The following is a 16734-nucleotide window of genomic DNA, read 5'->3' as shown; positions in this document are numbered from 1 at the left end:
TCTTCCTTAACTCTTTAAATTCAGTTTTGATATTTGTTTACTGGTATAAACAACCGATTGTTTCTGCGAAACAACCGATTGTTTTTCTGGTGGTGTTGTTTTTGCTTATTGTTTTGGCAAACTGGATTCCTTATCAATTGTTTCCTGAGATAATTTCATTTTCGGCTTAAAAGTTTTTGAAAACCCTCTTTAAACAATTCACCCCCCTCTAGTTTAAAGCCATCCATTCTAACAGTTCATATGTATATTAATTGATTAACACATCCAAAGAAAAATTAACGATTTTAAACATTTAAGTAACACATTCAAATATCAATTAACAATTGTAAACATACAAGAACATGTTCACCTTGATATTTTGTAGGAGTTATCTTGATCTTTACATTCTTTGCTCCACTCCTGAACAAAAAAAACAAGCAAATCAATGCCTAGACTAGGTCCAAAATATAAATTTGGATCCTCTTATGTTAGTGACATATCTTCTTCTTTTGGGAATCCAAGCAAATATTCTCTTACGGACTCCAACTTTTTTGAAAAAACATTTATTCATTGTATGTCTCTTTCTCATGCAATAGAAGCAAGTTACATAAGATGTGTATGATGTTTTTTTGAAATTCTTAAACTTTTTGTTTTTTGTTGGGACAAATGAAAAACTAGTTTTATCTTCCCGAAATCTTACAATTTCACATTCAAGAAACTTTACTTTTTCTCTAAATTTCGCAAGATTCACATTGGGAAAACTTGTCTTTGAAATAAGCCTCACAATTACAAAATGAATAGTAAATCATTTCCAAACCTTTCAAATTCATTTTCAAGTTTGAGTTTTCCTCTTATAGTTGTTTTACTTGTGTACCTGTATGGACAAATAAGGGGCTAGATAGTACTTGAAACTAGTTCTACAATTGCTGATGTTTCAGTCGCTCCATTGTTCCTCACTTTAAGTCTCCTCCTTTAATTGCTGGTGCTTGGTCGGGGTTGACCTGAAAAAGGTAATTCGATGCTCAAGTAAGTACTCTGAATGAAGAGTGTGTATTGTAAAGCTGATAAAAGCGTACATTACTCCTTTGTGGAGAGTTTATTTATAGTGCTTAGTCATGAACCCTTTGTTGTGATGGGATGAATCTATCAAATATTAGTATTAACTGATTTATAACATGATCCTTAATTTATAGGGATGCATATTGGTGTATTGGTATATTGGAATATTGATATATTTGATGAATATCTTTAATAAATCAATATCTTCCACTAAATTCAATGTTAGTTGATTTCTCGAGGATGTCACAAGGATTCGATGTGACATTATTATGATTCATAAGGAGTTTCCATAATGGTCATTACTGTCATTTATTGAGCACATTTAATGTATATTAATTCGGTTGGTCGATCACCAAGATCGAGTAACATGGCTTGTCCGGTAGTGACCAGTACACTTGCTCCTTAAGCTTGAGGAGTGTTTACCTTAGAAGAGCTGAGATGTGACTGTTGGGTGTCCCGAGGCAGAGACATTAAATATTTGTCATGGCGTCGTTCAAGCTTCATATTCCGGCTTCATACTTTGACACCTTTGAGATAAGTTATTTCTGCAAAATTAAGTGTTAGTCTTTAAAAACAAGTTTGAACAAACAAATGATATGCTCATATCAGTCTTATTGTGTAGTCGTTCAGATAGCCACTTTAAAGGTAATTTTTGAGTGGTGTATGCTTTTACGCATATAATCAGTAAGTGTCGCTAGTTGTTAAGCCTTAGTCGAGTAGTCGGTCGATAAGGGTCGCTAGTTGTTAAGCCTTAGTCGAGTAGTTGGTCGATAAGGGTCGCTAGTTGTTAAGTGACTGCCTTAACCGTATAGTTGACGGTAGGTAAGGGTTGCTAGTTGTCAAGCAGCTCCTTTAATCAAGTGATCCTACATTTGAAACAATAACATGTAGTAGGTACAAAATAAAAACACATGCTTTTAAAGTGTCTTTTTAAAACCTTTTCGACCGAAAACGCTCCTTAGGGATAAAACAACTGAGTGAGGAAAGAGTACACTATGTATTTATCATTTCAACTGTAATAAAACTTGAGATGAGTGATATTTCATATGTCACCAATATTCTAACAAGTGGGTAAGAACATAAACTATATGTATAGAATACTACTTATCTTATTTTTTTGGAGTCATATTCTATTTAAAGAGTTTTGCCTCCTTCCATTTGTTTTCTTTTACGAGAATAATATCCCAACAAATTTAAATGATATGGCTTGTTTGGTACTCACGTACAACTTTTATAAGTAATTATTACTGTAAATAAAAGATAATTAATCATATCGAATATAAAATTAATTATTTTTCATAATAATGTTGTCTTAATTATTTCAGTTTTGCAAATAAATAAATGAAAAGAAAAGCAGGAAACATTTTTTTTGTTTACATCCTTAAACTTGTCAACTTCATTTTACGTACATCTCAAAAAAACTTTATACTGTTTTGTTTTTCCTCTCCTACCTTCAACGTCCGAAAACACATAATAATAAAGAGTAAAATATTGTATTTGCTTTCTATAAAATATTATATCCCCAATGTTTTTATTTTAGAAAATGAACTTTTAATTTTTATTCTATTAACAAAACCTCTAATATAAATAAATATTATTATTATAAATATAATGCAGAACACCCTCCTCTTTCATTCTTCACTTCCAAACTCAACTCTCTCCATTCGATTCTTCTGATTCGCATTTCACAGCAGTTGCGTTCGTTTCGTTTTGTTTTCTCTATCGTTTTTGTTAATTCTTTGCGTTTTGTAACTCTTCAATCATGGCCAAAGGCGTAATCTCAGACGAAGAAGGTGAACCCTAGAAACTCCCTAATTCCTCTATGCATTTTCATTTTCCCTTCGAAGTTTCTCACATTTTCGGTTCCTTTGGTTGTTCAATGCGCGCAGACGACGTCGAGCTCGACGAGGAAGAGAGGGAACCCATTGATGGGGAAGAATTGGAAGAGGGTCGCGATGTGGATAACGAAGATGAAGACGAAGAAGAGGGTATAGACTTTGATTTGGTCGATATCTCTGAACTATGCGTTGTGTGAATGCTATTTTTTTGTTTTGCTTTTTTTTTCAGTTTTTTATTTGCGGGCAATTTTTTTCAGTGGTGGTGGCGCTTTTGGGTTTGTTAGAAAATTCGAGTTTCAAATTAGGGTTTGCTTTTGTTGTGCTGTTCTGTGGAAGTGAGAGCTGTTACGTGTGGTAAATTCAGAAAGATACTTTTGTTTAGGTACTCAGGTTGATATTGTATGTCTGGAGACAGCTTTAAAGTTTCGACCTTGGTGATCTTTTCATGATACTTTTCTGTGAGGATTAGATTGGTTATCAGGCTGGAACATAAAACTTGAGATGTATATATTCTCGTGCATGTTAAAAAATCGGTTTGGGAATACGTGGGAAACGAGGGAGTGAATTTTGATAGCTTTTTTTCGTATTCCGATGTTTGAGAGAGCATGGAATTCTGTTTAGCCTAGTGAATCATTAATCTTTATCTTCTACTTCTGTTGGATCATTTACCCGTGGCCTTCCCTCACATTCTTCGAAGTTTTGTCTTGGCTTGGGACAATGTTTGAATGGGCAAAGGTGTGGCAGAGAGAGTTTTGAGTGTTGTTTAGTGGTTCCCATAGTGATGCTCATTTTAGAGTTTTGTTTGCTTGTTTGTTCAAATGGTTTTAGAATTTTATGGTTTAGTCCCTTTTGTGGTGTCATTTAATTGTCAGTTGAGAGTTTAGATTTGTTCTTGTTTTGTTTTTGATGTTCTTCATTTTGTTTTTTGCTTGTTATATGAATTTTATCTATCCGATGGTGTCTTATTTTCTGGAGCAAATTATGCGCATAGGATTATCCTTTGACGGGCTTTATGCAATGTCATGTTATTTTTCTGATATGATTTCTTTACCTCCTCACTTCAGAAGGGGAAGATGCATATGAAAATGATGGATTTATTGTGGATGACATTGAGGACGAAGAGGAGCAAGATGAAGAAGAGAGAGCAGACAGTGACGATGAGCGACAAAAGAAGAAAAAGAGGAAGAAAAAGTCCGTTTTCCATCCTCATGTTTTTTTACCTCTGCTTGTGATTGAAGTTGATGAATTTGTATGTTTACAGAAGAAAACAGAATGTCTGATAATAGATAAATATATTTTATTAAATCGGATATATTTGATAATCACTCTTGCATCGGAAACTGATAGGTTTTCCTCTTACAAAACTTTTTACATGTTTTTAGAACGATGTAAATCTTCCTTTTTTAGAAGTTCCATGCACATGGGCTGGTTTCTGTCTTTTTCCCCCTTCTACAGCTTAGTTCTTTCTGTACCCCTTTTGGTGGGAGATAGGCATAGGATTGAAAAAAATTGATTGCCTGCTTTTGTCTGTATTTCTTGTTTAAAATTTAAAACATCAATGATGCTGGTACTTTTATTTCATGATAGGTATTTAACGAATTAATGTCACTATTTTAGGGAAGAGTATGTCCTTGATGAAGATGATTATGAGTTGCTGGAGGACAATAATATAAATATTCATCGGCGGAAGGTTTTGAATTTTTTGTACATATATATTTAATTTTTTTTTATTAATGTTCGAATTTACTGGATGATTACTATATTTTATGTACAAATTTTCTAAACAATATTTTTTTTTATAATTCCTAAGGAGAGCAAAAAGTTCAAGCGGCTGAAAAAAGGCCGGAGGGACACTGAGGAGGAGCCCTCTGGGCTGTCTGATGAGGAGGAGTTTGTTGGAAGTGGTAAAGTTGGGCGAACTGCTGAGGAGAAGCTTAAACGCAGTTTATTTGGGGATGATGAAGGTATGCTCTGGTTATGGTTGTTTATGCTTTTGGTTTTTCACTGACAGTACTTTATTGTTGTTGAAGATTACTTTTCACGGACATTTTAACTTTGAAGATCAATTTTGATAGAAAGAGTTTACTTTGAATGTGTAAAATGTTTTTTGAAACTAAATTACCAAAATAGTATTGAAGTTATTTGAAAATTTCCTCAGATGTTAATGACGACAAAATAGTAAATTGTAAATTCTAAGTAAAAGATGTGAAATGTATATGTCCTGATGCATTCTGGTTTCTCAATTTATGTTTTTGGCGTTGTAGCTGGTATAATAAACTCTTAACACCTATTGTGGAATTACGTTGTGTATGCCAAAGGTAATTCCTACTCCAGTAACCAAGCACTTGCTTACTATGCATTCCATGAATTACAGGAGCTCCACTTGAAGACATTGCTGAAGAGGAGGAACAAGGAGAAGAAGAAGAGGATGCTGACATTGGAGAAGATGATGAAATGGCCGACTTCATTGTGGATGAAGAAGAAGTTGATGAGAATGGAGCTCCTATGAGGTATTTTAATTTTTTTTATAGTTTTTTTAAATTAAGAATCAATTATCTGATCTAAGGATCTGTTATGGCATTCTATACAGGCAGAGGAAACTGAAGAAGAAGAAAACCAGGCAGGCTCCTGGAGTCTCTTCCTCAGCTCTACAAGAAGCTCAAGAATTATTTGGTGATCCAGATGAGTTGATTCTGAATCGCCAGAAAAATCTTGAAATGAGTGAATACAGAGAGACTAGACTTGAAGATGAATTTGAGCCTATTGTTCTGTCTGAGAAATATATGACAGAGCAGGATGATCAAATTAGGGAGCTTGATATTCCGGAGAGAATGCAGGTCATCTGAGATCTCTATGGACATAGATAAAAATTTCCTGATTATTGAAAAGTACTTTTTGTATGATGAACTGTTTCTTATTTTATTTTTTATTTTTTAGATATCAGATGAAAGTACTGGTGCCCCGCCATTGGATGGAAGTAGTATAGATGAAGAGAGTCAATGGATAGTTAATCAACTTGGAAATGGAGCAGTCCCTTGGATTTCCAAGAAGATCTCAAACTCCCAAAATAATGAAAAGGACGGCCTACCGATCAACAAGGATGATATTATCAGATTTTTGGAACTGCATCATGTGCAAAAGTTAGATGTCAGTAATATACGATCCATAGTTTTTTGCATGTATTGTTAGTTTAATGATATCTTCATTTTCGTAAGGTGAAATTTTCTGTCTTTAGATCCCTTTTATCGCAATGTATCGGAAGGAGGAATGCTTAAGCCTATTAAAAGACCTGGAGCAACCTGAAGCTGGTGACGAGAATGACAAGACACCTACTCTGAAATGGCACAAGGTCTGTGAACTTTGATTTTGGTAGTCTTTTGTTACTATTATGCAGTATGGTAATTTTGTTAAAATTCTGCTAATGGATTCATTGTGCACTGTGTAGGTTCTTTGGGCTCTACAGGACTTGGACAAGAAGTGGTTGCTGCTTCAGAAGCGGAAGAGTGCCCTTGAGTCATACTATAGTAAACGTTTTGAAGAAGAGTCCCGTCGCGTGTATGATGAAACGAGACTAAACTTAAATCGTCAATTGTTTGAATCAGTCATGAGATCACTGAAGGAAGCAGAGTCTGAGAGGGAGGTTGATGATGTTGACTCCAAGTTCAACTTGCATTTCCCACCAGGTGAAGCTGGTGTTGATGAAGGGCAATACAAGAGGCCGAAAAGGAAGTCAATGTATAGCACTTTCAGTAAGGCAGGTCTATGGGAGGTTGCGAGCAGGTTCGGGTGTAGTCCTGAGCAACTTGGATTATGTCTAACTGTAGTTAACCTGGTAAGTATGCTTTGATTTGGAACTGCTGTTTTTTTGACCTTATACTAAATATTTTGTTCTCCATGCCCTGTAGCAAGAGTTGGAAGATCCAAAGGAAACACCTGAGGAGATGGCTTCTAACTTCACATGTGCTATGTATGATACTCCTGAAGAAGTACTTAAATGTGCCAGGCACATGGTATGGATCTGCAACTTTATTCTTAATTATTATAAGGGAGCCACTGTTTGATCTTTTTGGTTATTTTGTTCTAGGCAGCTGTTGAGATAAGTTGTGAGCCAAGCATTAGGAAACATGTTCGTAGCCACTTTCTTGATCATGCAGTTGTGTCAACTTGTCCTACTGCTGATGGAAATACAGCAATAGATTCTTTCCATCAGTTTGCTGGGGTGAAGTGGCTGCGGGAGAAGCCATTGTCTAAGTTTGAAGATGTGCAATGGCTCCTCATTCAGAAGGCCGAAGAGGAGAAACTCATTCAAGTTACTATTAAGTTGCCTGAGGAGTATCTTAATAAGTTGATAGACCAATTCAACGAGTATTATATTAGTGACAGTGTTAGCAGATCTGCTCAACTGTGGAACGAACAGAGGAAGTTGATACTGCATGATGCCATTTTTCGATTCCTTTTACCATCAATGGAAAAAGAGGCAAGAGGTGTATTGGCAAGTAAAGCAAAGAATTGGTTACTCATGGAGTATGGGAAGGCATTATGGAATAAGGTTTCTGTGGGACCTTATCAACAGAAGGAAAATGATCTGGGATCAGATGATGAGGCTGCTCCAAGGGTAATGGCATGCTGTTGGGGCCCTGGAAAGCCACTAACAACTTTTGTCATGTTAGATTCATCAGGAGAAGTGTTAGATGTGCTTTACACCGGGTCCCTTACTTTTAGGTCACAAAATGTTAATGACCAACAACGGAAAAAGAATGACCAGGAACGAGTGTTGAAGTTTATGACGGATCACCAACCACATGTTGTTGTTTTAGGAGCAGTTAACTTGTCTTGCACCCGTTTGAAGGAAGATATATATGAGGTTAGCATCTTGGTTTCTGTGTCTGTGTGTGTTGATGAAATGGTTTGTGTAATTGATACCAATCCCTGCGTTGTTTGAATTCCTGTACCATTTAATTGTAATCGGCTAACCATACATGCAAATGGGAATGATCCAGTTCTCAATCCTATTTTAATTGCCATACTGCCCCCTCTGACAAATTACGCACTTTGTGATTTCAATTGTTTATAATATATATTTTTTTCTTAAATACACAGTTTGATTATTCTCCTGCTCATCCTGTGGCCCTATAAAACATGTACCTTGTGGAATGAACTTTTTTGTTAGTAAAAGTTAATTATTAAACACATTGCTCAATTAAATTGGATACCTGCACCTCCTGGGTAAGTTGATTATACATGATAGTTATATTTAAGCTGTAATAAATAGCCCGAGTAACCGTGTCATTAGTTCATATTGTTCTAAGTTATTTGATATGATTGGTCCTATAGGTTGTTTGATTCATGTATTCTTCTCCACGTATTGGGAAAGCTCGTGTTATATGGTGGGTGTTACCATTGGTTTGCTCTACTTTTATCAGGTTATTTTTAAGATGGTTGAGGAAAACCCTAGAGATGTGGGGCATGAAATGGATGGGCTCAGCATTGTCTATGGAGATGAATCTCTTCCCCGTCTTTATGAAAATTCTAGAATTTCCTCAGAACAACTTCCTTCACAGCAAGGTACATATTGATTTGATTGTTTGCTTTGTTCTTTATTTAAGGAATCCCATATTTCATACTATTTTTCTAGCATTGATAGGCATAAGATTATGTTTTTCTTACTTAAATAGGAATAGTGAGGCGGGCTGTTGCTCTTGGCCGTTATCTCCAGAACCCATTGGCAATGGTTGCAACCTTATGCGGACCTAGAAAGGAAATCATGTCATGGAAATTGAGCCCTTTAGAGAGTTTTCTCAACCAAGATGATAAATTTGCAATTGTTGAGCAGGTTATGGTAGATGTGACCAATCAGGTTGGCTTAGACATTAATTTAGCAATAAGTCATGAGTGGTTATTTGCTCCATTACAATTTATTTCTGGGCTTGGTCCAAGGAAGGCCGCATCCTTACAGAGATCTTTGGTAAGAGCTGGTGCCATTTTTACACGGAAGGACTTTCTCACAGAACATAAACTTGGTAAAAAGGTGTTTGTCAATGCGGTTGGTTTCTTGCGTGTCCGGCGAAGTGGGTTGGCTGCTAGCAGCAGCCAATTTATTGATTTGCTGGATGATACAAGAATTCATCCTGAATCTTATATTCTTGCACAAGAGTTGGCCAAAGATGTGTATGAAGAAGATGGAACAGGTGATGCAAATGATGATGATGATGCACTGGAGATGGCCATAGAGCATGTGAGAGACCGACCTAGTTATTTGAAAAACCTTGATGTTGAGGAATATGCTTCTGGGAAAAAACGTCAGAACAAAATACAAACTTTCTATGACATAAAAAGAGAATTAATTCAAGGTTTTCAGGACTGGCGAAATCAATATGAAGAACCAAGTCAGGATGAGGAATTCTATATGATTTCAGGTGAGACTGAAGAGACCCTTGCTGAAGGTAAAATTGTCCAAGTCACAGTTCGAAGAGTACAGGCTCAGAAAGCAATATGTGGGCTCGAATCTGGAATGACTGGAATCCTCATGAAGGAAGACTACACAGATGACTGGAGAGATGTAATTGAATTATCTGATAGGGTACATGAAGGTGACATGCTCACTTGTAAAATCAAGTCAATTCAAAAGAATAGATATCAAGTCTTCCTTGTTTGTAAGGACAGTGAAATGAGAAGTAATCGATTACAGAATAATCGTGATATTGACCCCTATTACCATGAAGACCGGAGTTGCTTTCAGAGCGATCAAGACAAAGCTCGGAAAGAAAAGGAACTTGCAAAGAAGCATTTTAAGCCAAGGATGATTGTTCATCCACGCTTCCAGAACATAACTGCAGATGAAGCAATGGAGGTTTGTTACTGAGTATTTCTGTTAAATTTTGTATTTTATTGACCTTATTTTTTAGAATCATATTAGGATCTTTCAGAGTTGTGAAATTGTTTTTGTTGTGTATGCACATCCTGTCATGTCTTGGAAGGTGGAAGTTAGATGTCAGTCCTTGGTGGCAATTTTTTTTCCTGATTGCCTCACATTCAATTGGTTGAGTTGGCGTTGGTTTGTATGGTCAAATTGGTTGGGTATGATGACTTCTAACTGATTTATGTAATTGAGATAGATGCTTACATATGCTGCCCTGGACCTTTGACATTCTATGCCCAATTGCAATATCAACTGGCTGTCTTCCTTGATGACTTCACAGTAATATTTCCTTATTTCATTCTATTGCTCACTGGCTGCTTCTTGTTTTGAAGAATAAATGAATTTTGCTTGTTTGACTGTTGATTTTTAGAAATCATAGAATGAAATAAATCCATTGGTTTCTTGTTAAAATTTGTGTGGGTTCAGTGTGATGAACTTAGAATTTGGTAGGTTTTTATCTTTAATGAAACACCATTTCCTTGCAAGTAGTAATTAAAAGAAAACAAAATCTTTATATTTTTTTCTTTATAAAAAATTTAATGTTAAATTTGTTGCTAGCTTAGCTATGCTTTTGTCTCTATGCAGTTCTTGTCTGACAAAGATCCTGGAGAAAGTATTATCCGTCCTAGTTCACGAGGACCTTCATATCTTACTTTAACTCTTAAAATTAGTGACGGAGTATATGCCCATAAGGATATAGTCGAAGGTGGGAAGGAGCACAAGGACATTACGAGCTTACTCCGAATTGGGAAGACACTAAAAATTGGTGACGACACTTTTGAGGACTTAGATGAGGTAAAGTTCCCAAAATTTTCTGGATGCACTGCTTATGATTATATGGCTAACATTTTCCCGCTGGTTGTTGCTTAGGTTATGGACCGTTATGTAGATCCGTTGGTGGCTCACTTAAAGACAATGCTAAATTATCGCAAATTTCGAAAGGGTACAAAATCAGAAGTTGATGAACTTTTGAGGATCGAGAAAGCTGAGTATCCTATGCGCATTGTCTATAGTTTTGGCATCGCCCACGAGCATCCTGGCACATTTATATTAACTTATATAAGAAGTACGAATCCACACCACGAGTACATTGGGCTTTACCCAAAAGGATTCAGGTTCAGGAAAAAGATGTTTGAGGACATCGATCGGCTTGTGGCATATTTTCAAAGACATATTGATGATCCCCAGCACGATTCAGCCCCCTCAATTAGATCAGTTGCTGCTATGGTACCAATGCGTAGCCCTGCAGCTGGTGGCTCGTCTGGGCCATCTGTTGGCGGTGGCTGGGGTGGTGGTTCAAACAGTGAGGGTGGTAGGAGAGGTCATTCTTATGATAGGGATCGATCTTCTACTCCTGGTTCCAGGACAGGTATATTGATTTAATTTTTTTTTATTTTATCTGTAGTTTTTTAAGTTTTCATATATTCTAGTTGGATGTTGAACTAATTAAATTATTTATGTTTAGTTATCTAATCTGTATGATCTTGCAGCTTTGCTGGGTTAATTGAGTATAGTTTCACATGTTATTCAACAAGTTTTCACTTGTAATTTTTCCAGTAAGACCTGACAATTTTTTTAACCTAAATTTATGTCCTTATTTATTTTTTGTTCTATAGGACGTGGTGAGTATAGAAACAATGGGAATCAGGACGAACATCCTAGTGGGGTGCCTCGTCCATACGGTGGTGGACGAGGACGTGGTCGGGGTCGAGGTTCTTATAACAACAGAGGACACAACAACAATGAAAGGCAGGACTCTGGTTACGGGGGCAGCAGGTGGGGTTCTAATAATACAAAGGATTCAGATGATGGTTTAAGCAGTTTTCCGGGGGCCAAAGTTCAAAATTCTCCTGGAAGGGAAGCTTTTCCTGGTGGTTGGGGTGGTGGAAGTGGTGGTGGAAATGGTGGTGGAAGTGGTGGTTGGGGAGGTGGAAGTAGTGGTGGAAGTGGTGGTGGAAATGGTGGTGGAAATGGTGGTGGAAATGGTGGTGGAAGTGGTGGTTGGGGAGGTGGAAGTGGTGGAGCTAATAACAATGACAATGGTGTCTGGGGACAAGAGACTGGTGGTCCAAGTGATGGTGATCAAGGAAGCTCCGGTTGGGGAGCTGCCCCCAAGAAAGCAGCAGCTGGGAACGGATGGGGGTCTGGAAATTCTGGCGGTTGGTGAAGTCACACCTCCGAAAGCTTAGTTTAGCTTTACTAGCAAGCAGGCTGTAGGTTGATCATGACGTCATTTTGTAATCAATCCTCTTTTTCCCCCTGAAATGGATGGATGATGATATTTGGGTAGGTTTCTTTTTGCAATGTAATGAATTCGGACTGTTTCCTTCTACTTGGATCCCTGCTTGTGTGGGTGGTTGGGGACTGTCATATGCAGAGCGCCGCACATGTTCATAATGATTATATCAGTTGCATCACAGTAGAAATTAATGATTTGGATTTCAGGGGAGAAATTAATGCTTTGGATTCCTGATGAGTTATGAAGGATGCACTTGAATACCAAATACTGAAATCGAGTCTTCAAAGACCCTCATATTTGTTTCTAAATATTCTCCTAGAAGCTCTTCACCAGATAAATAACTGACGATTAACAATGGGAAAACGAGGTTACGCAACAACAATCACTTATAAAATAAAAAGAAAAATCCACTGTCCTTCGCTGTATAACAAATCCTTTTCGTACAAAACGTCTTATCTCAATTTACAATAAAATGTTTAATCAATGCTTACCACACAAAAGGTAACCCTCTAGATGAAAAGTCTAGTAGTATATCAACATACTCTAGTAATGAGGGATCAGCCTTTATAAAACAAAGCTTACTATTTCTTTTATATATCAGGTGAAAAGAAGTTATGATAAAGGCTGTCAATGGTCAATGCTTCTTTCTTGTGTTTCCTTCATTTCATCATATACTCTAAGTGATATCGTTTTACGTTAATATAATAATAGCAATATTCATCATATACTACGAAAATATTGTTTATTTATAATCTCTTATCTGTTCTTTTATCTCTCGGTGAACTTGAAGGTTTTCCATTATAACAAGTCAATGAATAATCTTTGTAGACATTAAAAAATTATTGAAAGAATTGACAGATTATTTATTGACTTTCCTATACCCACACTTAAAAGTTGAACTTCTATTATTATTGCTTAAAAGTCGAACAACTTTTTTATTATATCAAATTAATTAAATGAGTGTTAATAACATACCTTTTTATTATTGATAAATTATTCTTAAATTTTTTTATATTATTAAATAACATAAAGTCTAAAATTTTATTTTTGATAGTTTTAGCTAATAACAAAAAATATTTAAAATAATTTGTATATTTCTTTTGAACACATTACATGTAAATTTAAAAATTACCTTGAATAGCGCCTGTTGAACCAGGTTTTTAATTTGTCGTGGCCTGTGTTAAGATAAGTGAGAGTCGTTCTTCCGTACGAACCGCACCCAAAGAAAGGGATGCAACGGGTTTAATTGGGTCAACCCGAGTTTGTACTATAAAACAATAGTTCTAGGGTTTTCGGGTGTTTGATATGTCCGTGTTGTATGCATAGAAGAACCAGTCTGTTACACTAAAGCGTCAAACACCTAAAAAGATCGCTATGACAGCTCAGACTCAAGAGGATCTTCTTGCGGCTCACCTCGAACAGGAAAAGATCCATGTAATGATCAACACCTTCAGTATTACATCTTTGCTTTTACTCTTAATTTATTTTTTAAGTCATATAAGTGTAGGTTAACATATTGGGCAGAGTGCAGTTCTTTAAGATAATTTAATATTTTGTGGCAATTAGAATCTAAAGGACCGTGTTACTGTTAAGGATTTCTGTCTGATGAGAACATTGAGGTTTTAGAGGACATTGTTTGTTTTGGAATTCAATGACTTACTCGTATTTTAGTGTTCATTAGATTTTCGATTAGTTTTAGGGAATGTGGACATGCTAGCATTCAATTTGGTTTAAGGTTTTTGGGGTTTTAAATGTTACAGCTATTTGTCTGAAAACAAGTTTATGATCTTTATACCAAAGATAGGAGAACAGCTCGATCTTTTAAAATGAATGGACACTTTGGCTTTGTTTGAAAATTAGACTTTCATTAACTTCTGCTGATTTATTGTTAAACCTTTAGTATTTCCTAATGATGACCGAGAATTCGTTAAATGTAGCCACCAAATAACTGTTTTACCCGACATATTTAATGGCCTACTATTTGCTTTGTTTTTTAATATCCTGAACATTTGAATAATATATGTGTAGGATGACGAGCCTGTAGTTGAGGATGAGGATGAGGAAGATGATGATGAAGACGATGAGGATGATGACAATGCTGAAGGTAAGTTGGCAATTGAGATTAACTGGAGTGGTGTGGATGATAGACCCACTTTCATTCTTGAATTTAGCAAATGTTTGCTTGCATTCTTCGTTTGAATTAGTATACAGCACGTAGAATGTACAAGGTCGATAAGATTTATTTTGGTTGCTTTTATACTCTCAGAAGTGATCTTAAAATAAGAAATTTATTCTTGAAATTTTTGGTCAATATTTTTCAATTTCCTTCTTTTTTACGGGGCCTTGTTTAACAAGGATTTAATCATCATGGTTTCAAAGTTGTTCAATATTTTTACGTAACGAGTGTTTTAACTAGTCATGCCAGTGTATAAGTCGTGTGAAATTTACAGGCCAGTTTAATATGATGTTAAATAAAAATGAAAAATCATGTAGATTGTGAAGAGCCTTTGTTCTGTACAACTAAGTTAATGATGTACTCTATTTTTTATTACATGAATTGAAGTTGCATTGATGGATACAATGTAATTCATAGTCTGATAGCAATATGGATTCGATTACAGGTCTAGAGGGTGATACATCTGGTAGATCCAAGCAGACCAGAAGTGAAAAGAAGAGTCGCAAGGCAATGCTCAAACTTGGAATGAAGCCTATTACAGGTGTCAGTCGTGTGACTGTCAAGAAGAGCAAGAACGTTAGCACTTTGACATTTATTTACCGATTCTAACTTTTCATTTTTTCATCTATTTTGAATTGGTCAAAATTGAATTTTTTTTTCTGTTTTATTTGTTTAGATCCTTTTTGTTATCTCAAAACCGGATGTTTTCAAGAGTCCAACTTCTGACACATACATTATATTCGGGGAAGCAAAGATTGAGGACTTGAGTTCACAGCTACAGACTCAGGCAGCAGAACAATTCAAGACTCCTAATGTGAGCAATGTCGGATTGAAGCCTGAAACCTCTGCTACTGCTCAAGATGATGAAGATGTGGACGAGTCTGATGTAGATCCCAAGGATATAGAGTTGGTGATGACTCAAGCTGGTGTGGTAAGATCAAGAGCTGTTAAGGCCCTCAAAACTGCCAATGGCGATATTGTTGCTGCCATTATGGAGCTAACTAATTGATGGTCAGATTTGGGAGAATTTTAGAATTTGAAATGTGGAGCGATTTTTCTGTCAGTCAAAATTTTGCTCTGTTTGGAAAGTGGTTTGCTAATATTTACCTTTGCTTTATTTTATTCTCTTTGTAATTGTCGGCATAGGAGGAAAATACTATAGACTCGTTCTCTACAATTGTATGTTTCTTGTCAAGAATGGCAGTCATAATCAGCAGCTATCTAGTTTCTATATTAGTATGACTTAAAAACAAGTATGTGGTGCTCCTTCTGCACTATAAGCAGGGTCAAATAAAAAATGGTTGAAGGTGGCCTGATTTCATGACATTGCCACCGAAGCTATGTAGTTCAGACAAGGTATCTCGCTTGGTGAACCTATGGTCAAGGGATGTGGTCGACGCACCAAACCTGAATTTGTTTCCTTTGGCTAGGATAGATGAATTGGTTACAGACAAAAAAGATATGGGTTTTGTTTCAAAGGGTGTGTCCAAGCCGTCCTAAAAGAAGTTTCTTGCATCTTTCCAACACAGAATTAAGTTGACAGACTTCTGAAATTATTTCCCATCAAGCAACATCAGTTAGGGAACAGTTTCAAGTACTGAGCAAATGAGATGATAGTGATAGATATGAAAAATGTTTAGCATAGCTGGATGAAGAGCCACATAGAATCCCCATGCGATGCTGTTATCAGAGATTGTCGACGTTAGTGAGGTGGTTCTTCTATCTGCAACATTACCGCTAAAGCATATTCTTGCTTGGCACGGTGCTTGACACTGCTAGAGCCGTGGCAAAGAGGTGTAATGCTTTACCAACATTTTCTAAAGCTCTTATTTGAACATTCTTTCTATTATTAGTTAAAATCTACTGAAATTATAATTTTGTATATCTCAATTCTTCTATCACAAGCTTTTCTGTTTTTGTAGTTCTCAATGAACTTTTCATTAACAGTAGAGTGTATTAAAACGAGTGATAAAAAAGTATGTTAGTTCTTCATGAATCTTGATACATGTATGATTATGTTATTTTGTTTCTCTCTTACAGACCAAATTAAGGGTGATAATCAACCCTAAGGTGTACGGGCTCGGTTTAAATACGGTAAAAAAGTCAGTTTGAGATTGGATAATTGGAAAATTCTTCCTGCACATCCATGCCTTCTTCTTGTACCTGAAGAAACAATATGACAAATTACCATCTTTTTCATTGAGCACCCCTCTTCCCCTCTCAGTTGTAACAACTCTCACCTCAAACTTTCACCGTTGCAGCAACTCTCTACCTCCAGTGTCATTGCTGCAGTAGCCCCTCACCTCCAATGCCACAATACCTCTCATGTTCAGTCGTAGCAGTGCTTCATCTTCATCGTCTAAGCAAAAAAAAACTGTATAAGAATTAATAGCTTTAATGTATTTTGAATTCTAGAATTCAAAACATAATATATTTCAGATTCTACAATTAAGAATACAATAATTCAAAATATTATGTATTTTGTATTTTACAATTCTGAATACAAATTATAATTTATATTTTA

At 36.1% G+C, this 16734-nt stretch overlaps 2 protein-coding genes across 3 annotated transcripts; both read left to right on the top strand.

Moving 5' to 3' along the window:
- Positions 1 to 2598: 2598 nt before the first annotated feature.
- On the top strand, positions 2599 to 12328 carry GTB1 (global transcription factor group B1). 2 transcript variants are annotated; one of them, XM_068616349.2, is made up of 17 exons: positions 2599 to 2831; positions 2928 to 3026; positions 3941 to 4067; positions 4494 to 4566; positions 4687 to 4840; positions 5251 to 5386; positions 5467 to 5713; positions 5814 to 6023; positions 6112 to 6225; positions 6322 to 6708; positions 6782 to 6886; positions 6961 to 7740; positions 8300 to 8441; positions 8552 to 9726; positions 10381 to 10590; positions 10666 to 11164; positions 11412 to 12328. In XM_068616349.2, exons 1-17 carry the CDS (start codon positions 2801 to 2803, stop codon positions 11960 to 11962), a joined length of 5040 nt encoding a protein of 1679 aa, XP_068472450.1. In that variant the 5' UTR covers positions 2599 to 2800; the 3' UTR covers positions 11963 to 12328. The 2 variants fall into 2 exon arrangements, with proteins under 2 accessions (XP_068472450.1, XP_090158047.1); XM_090301921.1 differs by lacking the exons at positions 2599 to 2831; positions 2928 to 3026; positions 3941 to 4067; ... (6 more) ...; positions 6322 to 6708; positions 6782 to 6886 and having other exon boundaries at positions 7606 to 7740; positions 8211 to 8441.
- Positions 12329 to 13121: 793 nt separating this feature from the next.
- Positions 13122 to 15443, top strand: LOC137813884 (nascent polypeptide-associated complex subunit alpha-like protein 1). The gene is made up of 4 exons (XM_068616350.2): positions 13122 to 13468; positions 14063 to 14138; positions 14656 to 14786; positions 14887 to 15443. The coding sequence occupies exons 1-4, from the start codon at positions 13409 to 13411 to the stop codon at positions 15217 to 15219; spliced, it is 600 nt and encodes a 199-aa protein (XP_068472451.1). The 5' UTR covers positions 13122 to 13408; the 3' UTR covers positions 15220 to 15443.
- The last annotated feature ends 1291 nt before the right edge of the window (positions 15444 to 16734 follow it).

The sequence above is a fragment of the Phaseolus vulgaris genome, chromosome 1, assembly GCF_051622355.1.
Source record: "Phaseolus vulgaris cultivar YP4 chromosome 1, ASM5162235v1, whole genome shotgun sequence".
NCBI lineage: Eukaryota > Viridiplantae > Streptophyta > Magnoliopsida > Fabales > Fabaceae > Phaseolus > Phaseolus vulgaris.
This window is presented reverse-complemented; position numbering and strand designations above follow the sequence as displayed.

Coding starts and splice junctions, on each gene's coding strand:
- GTB1 (XM_068616349.2), top strand. CDS start 2,801: ATGGCCAAAGGCGTAATCTCAGACGAAGAAG. Junction 5,387..5,466: donor GAGAATGGAGCTCCTATGAG/GTATTTTAATTT, acceptor CATTCTATACAG/GCAGAGGAAACTGAAGAAGA. Junction 8,442..8,551: donor ACAACTTCCTTCACAGCAAG/GTACATATTGAT, acceptor TTACTTAAATAG/GAATAGTGAGGCGGGCTGTT.
- LOC137813884 (XM_068616350.2), top strand. CDS start 13,409: ATGACAGCTCAGACTCAAGAGGATCTTCTTGCGGCTCACCTCGAACAG. Junction 13,469..14,062: donor TCGAACAGGAAAAGATCCAT/GTAATGATCAAC, acceptor ATATATGTGTAG/GATGACGAGCCTGTAGTTGA. Junction 14,787..14,886: donor CTGTCAAGAAGAGCAAGAAC/GTTAGCACTTTG, acceptor TTATTTGTTTAG/ATCCTTTTTGTTATCTCAAA.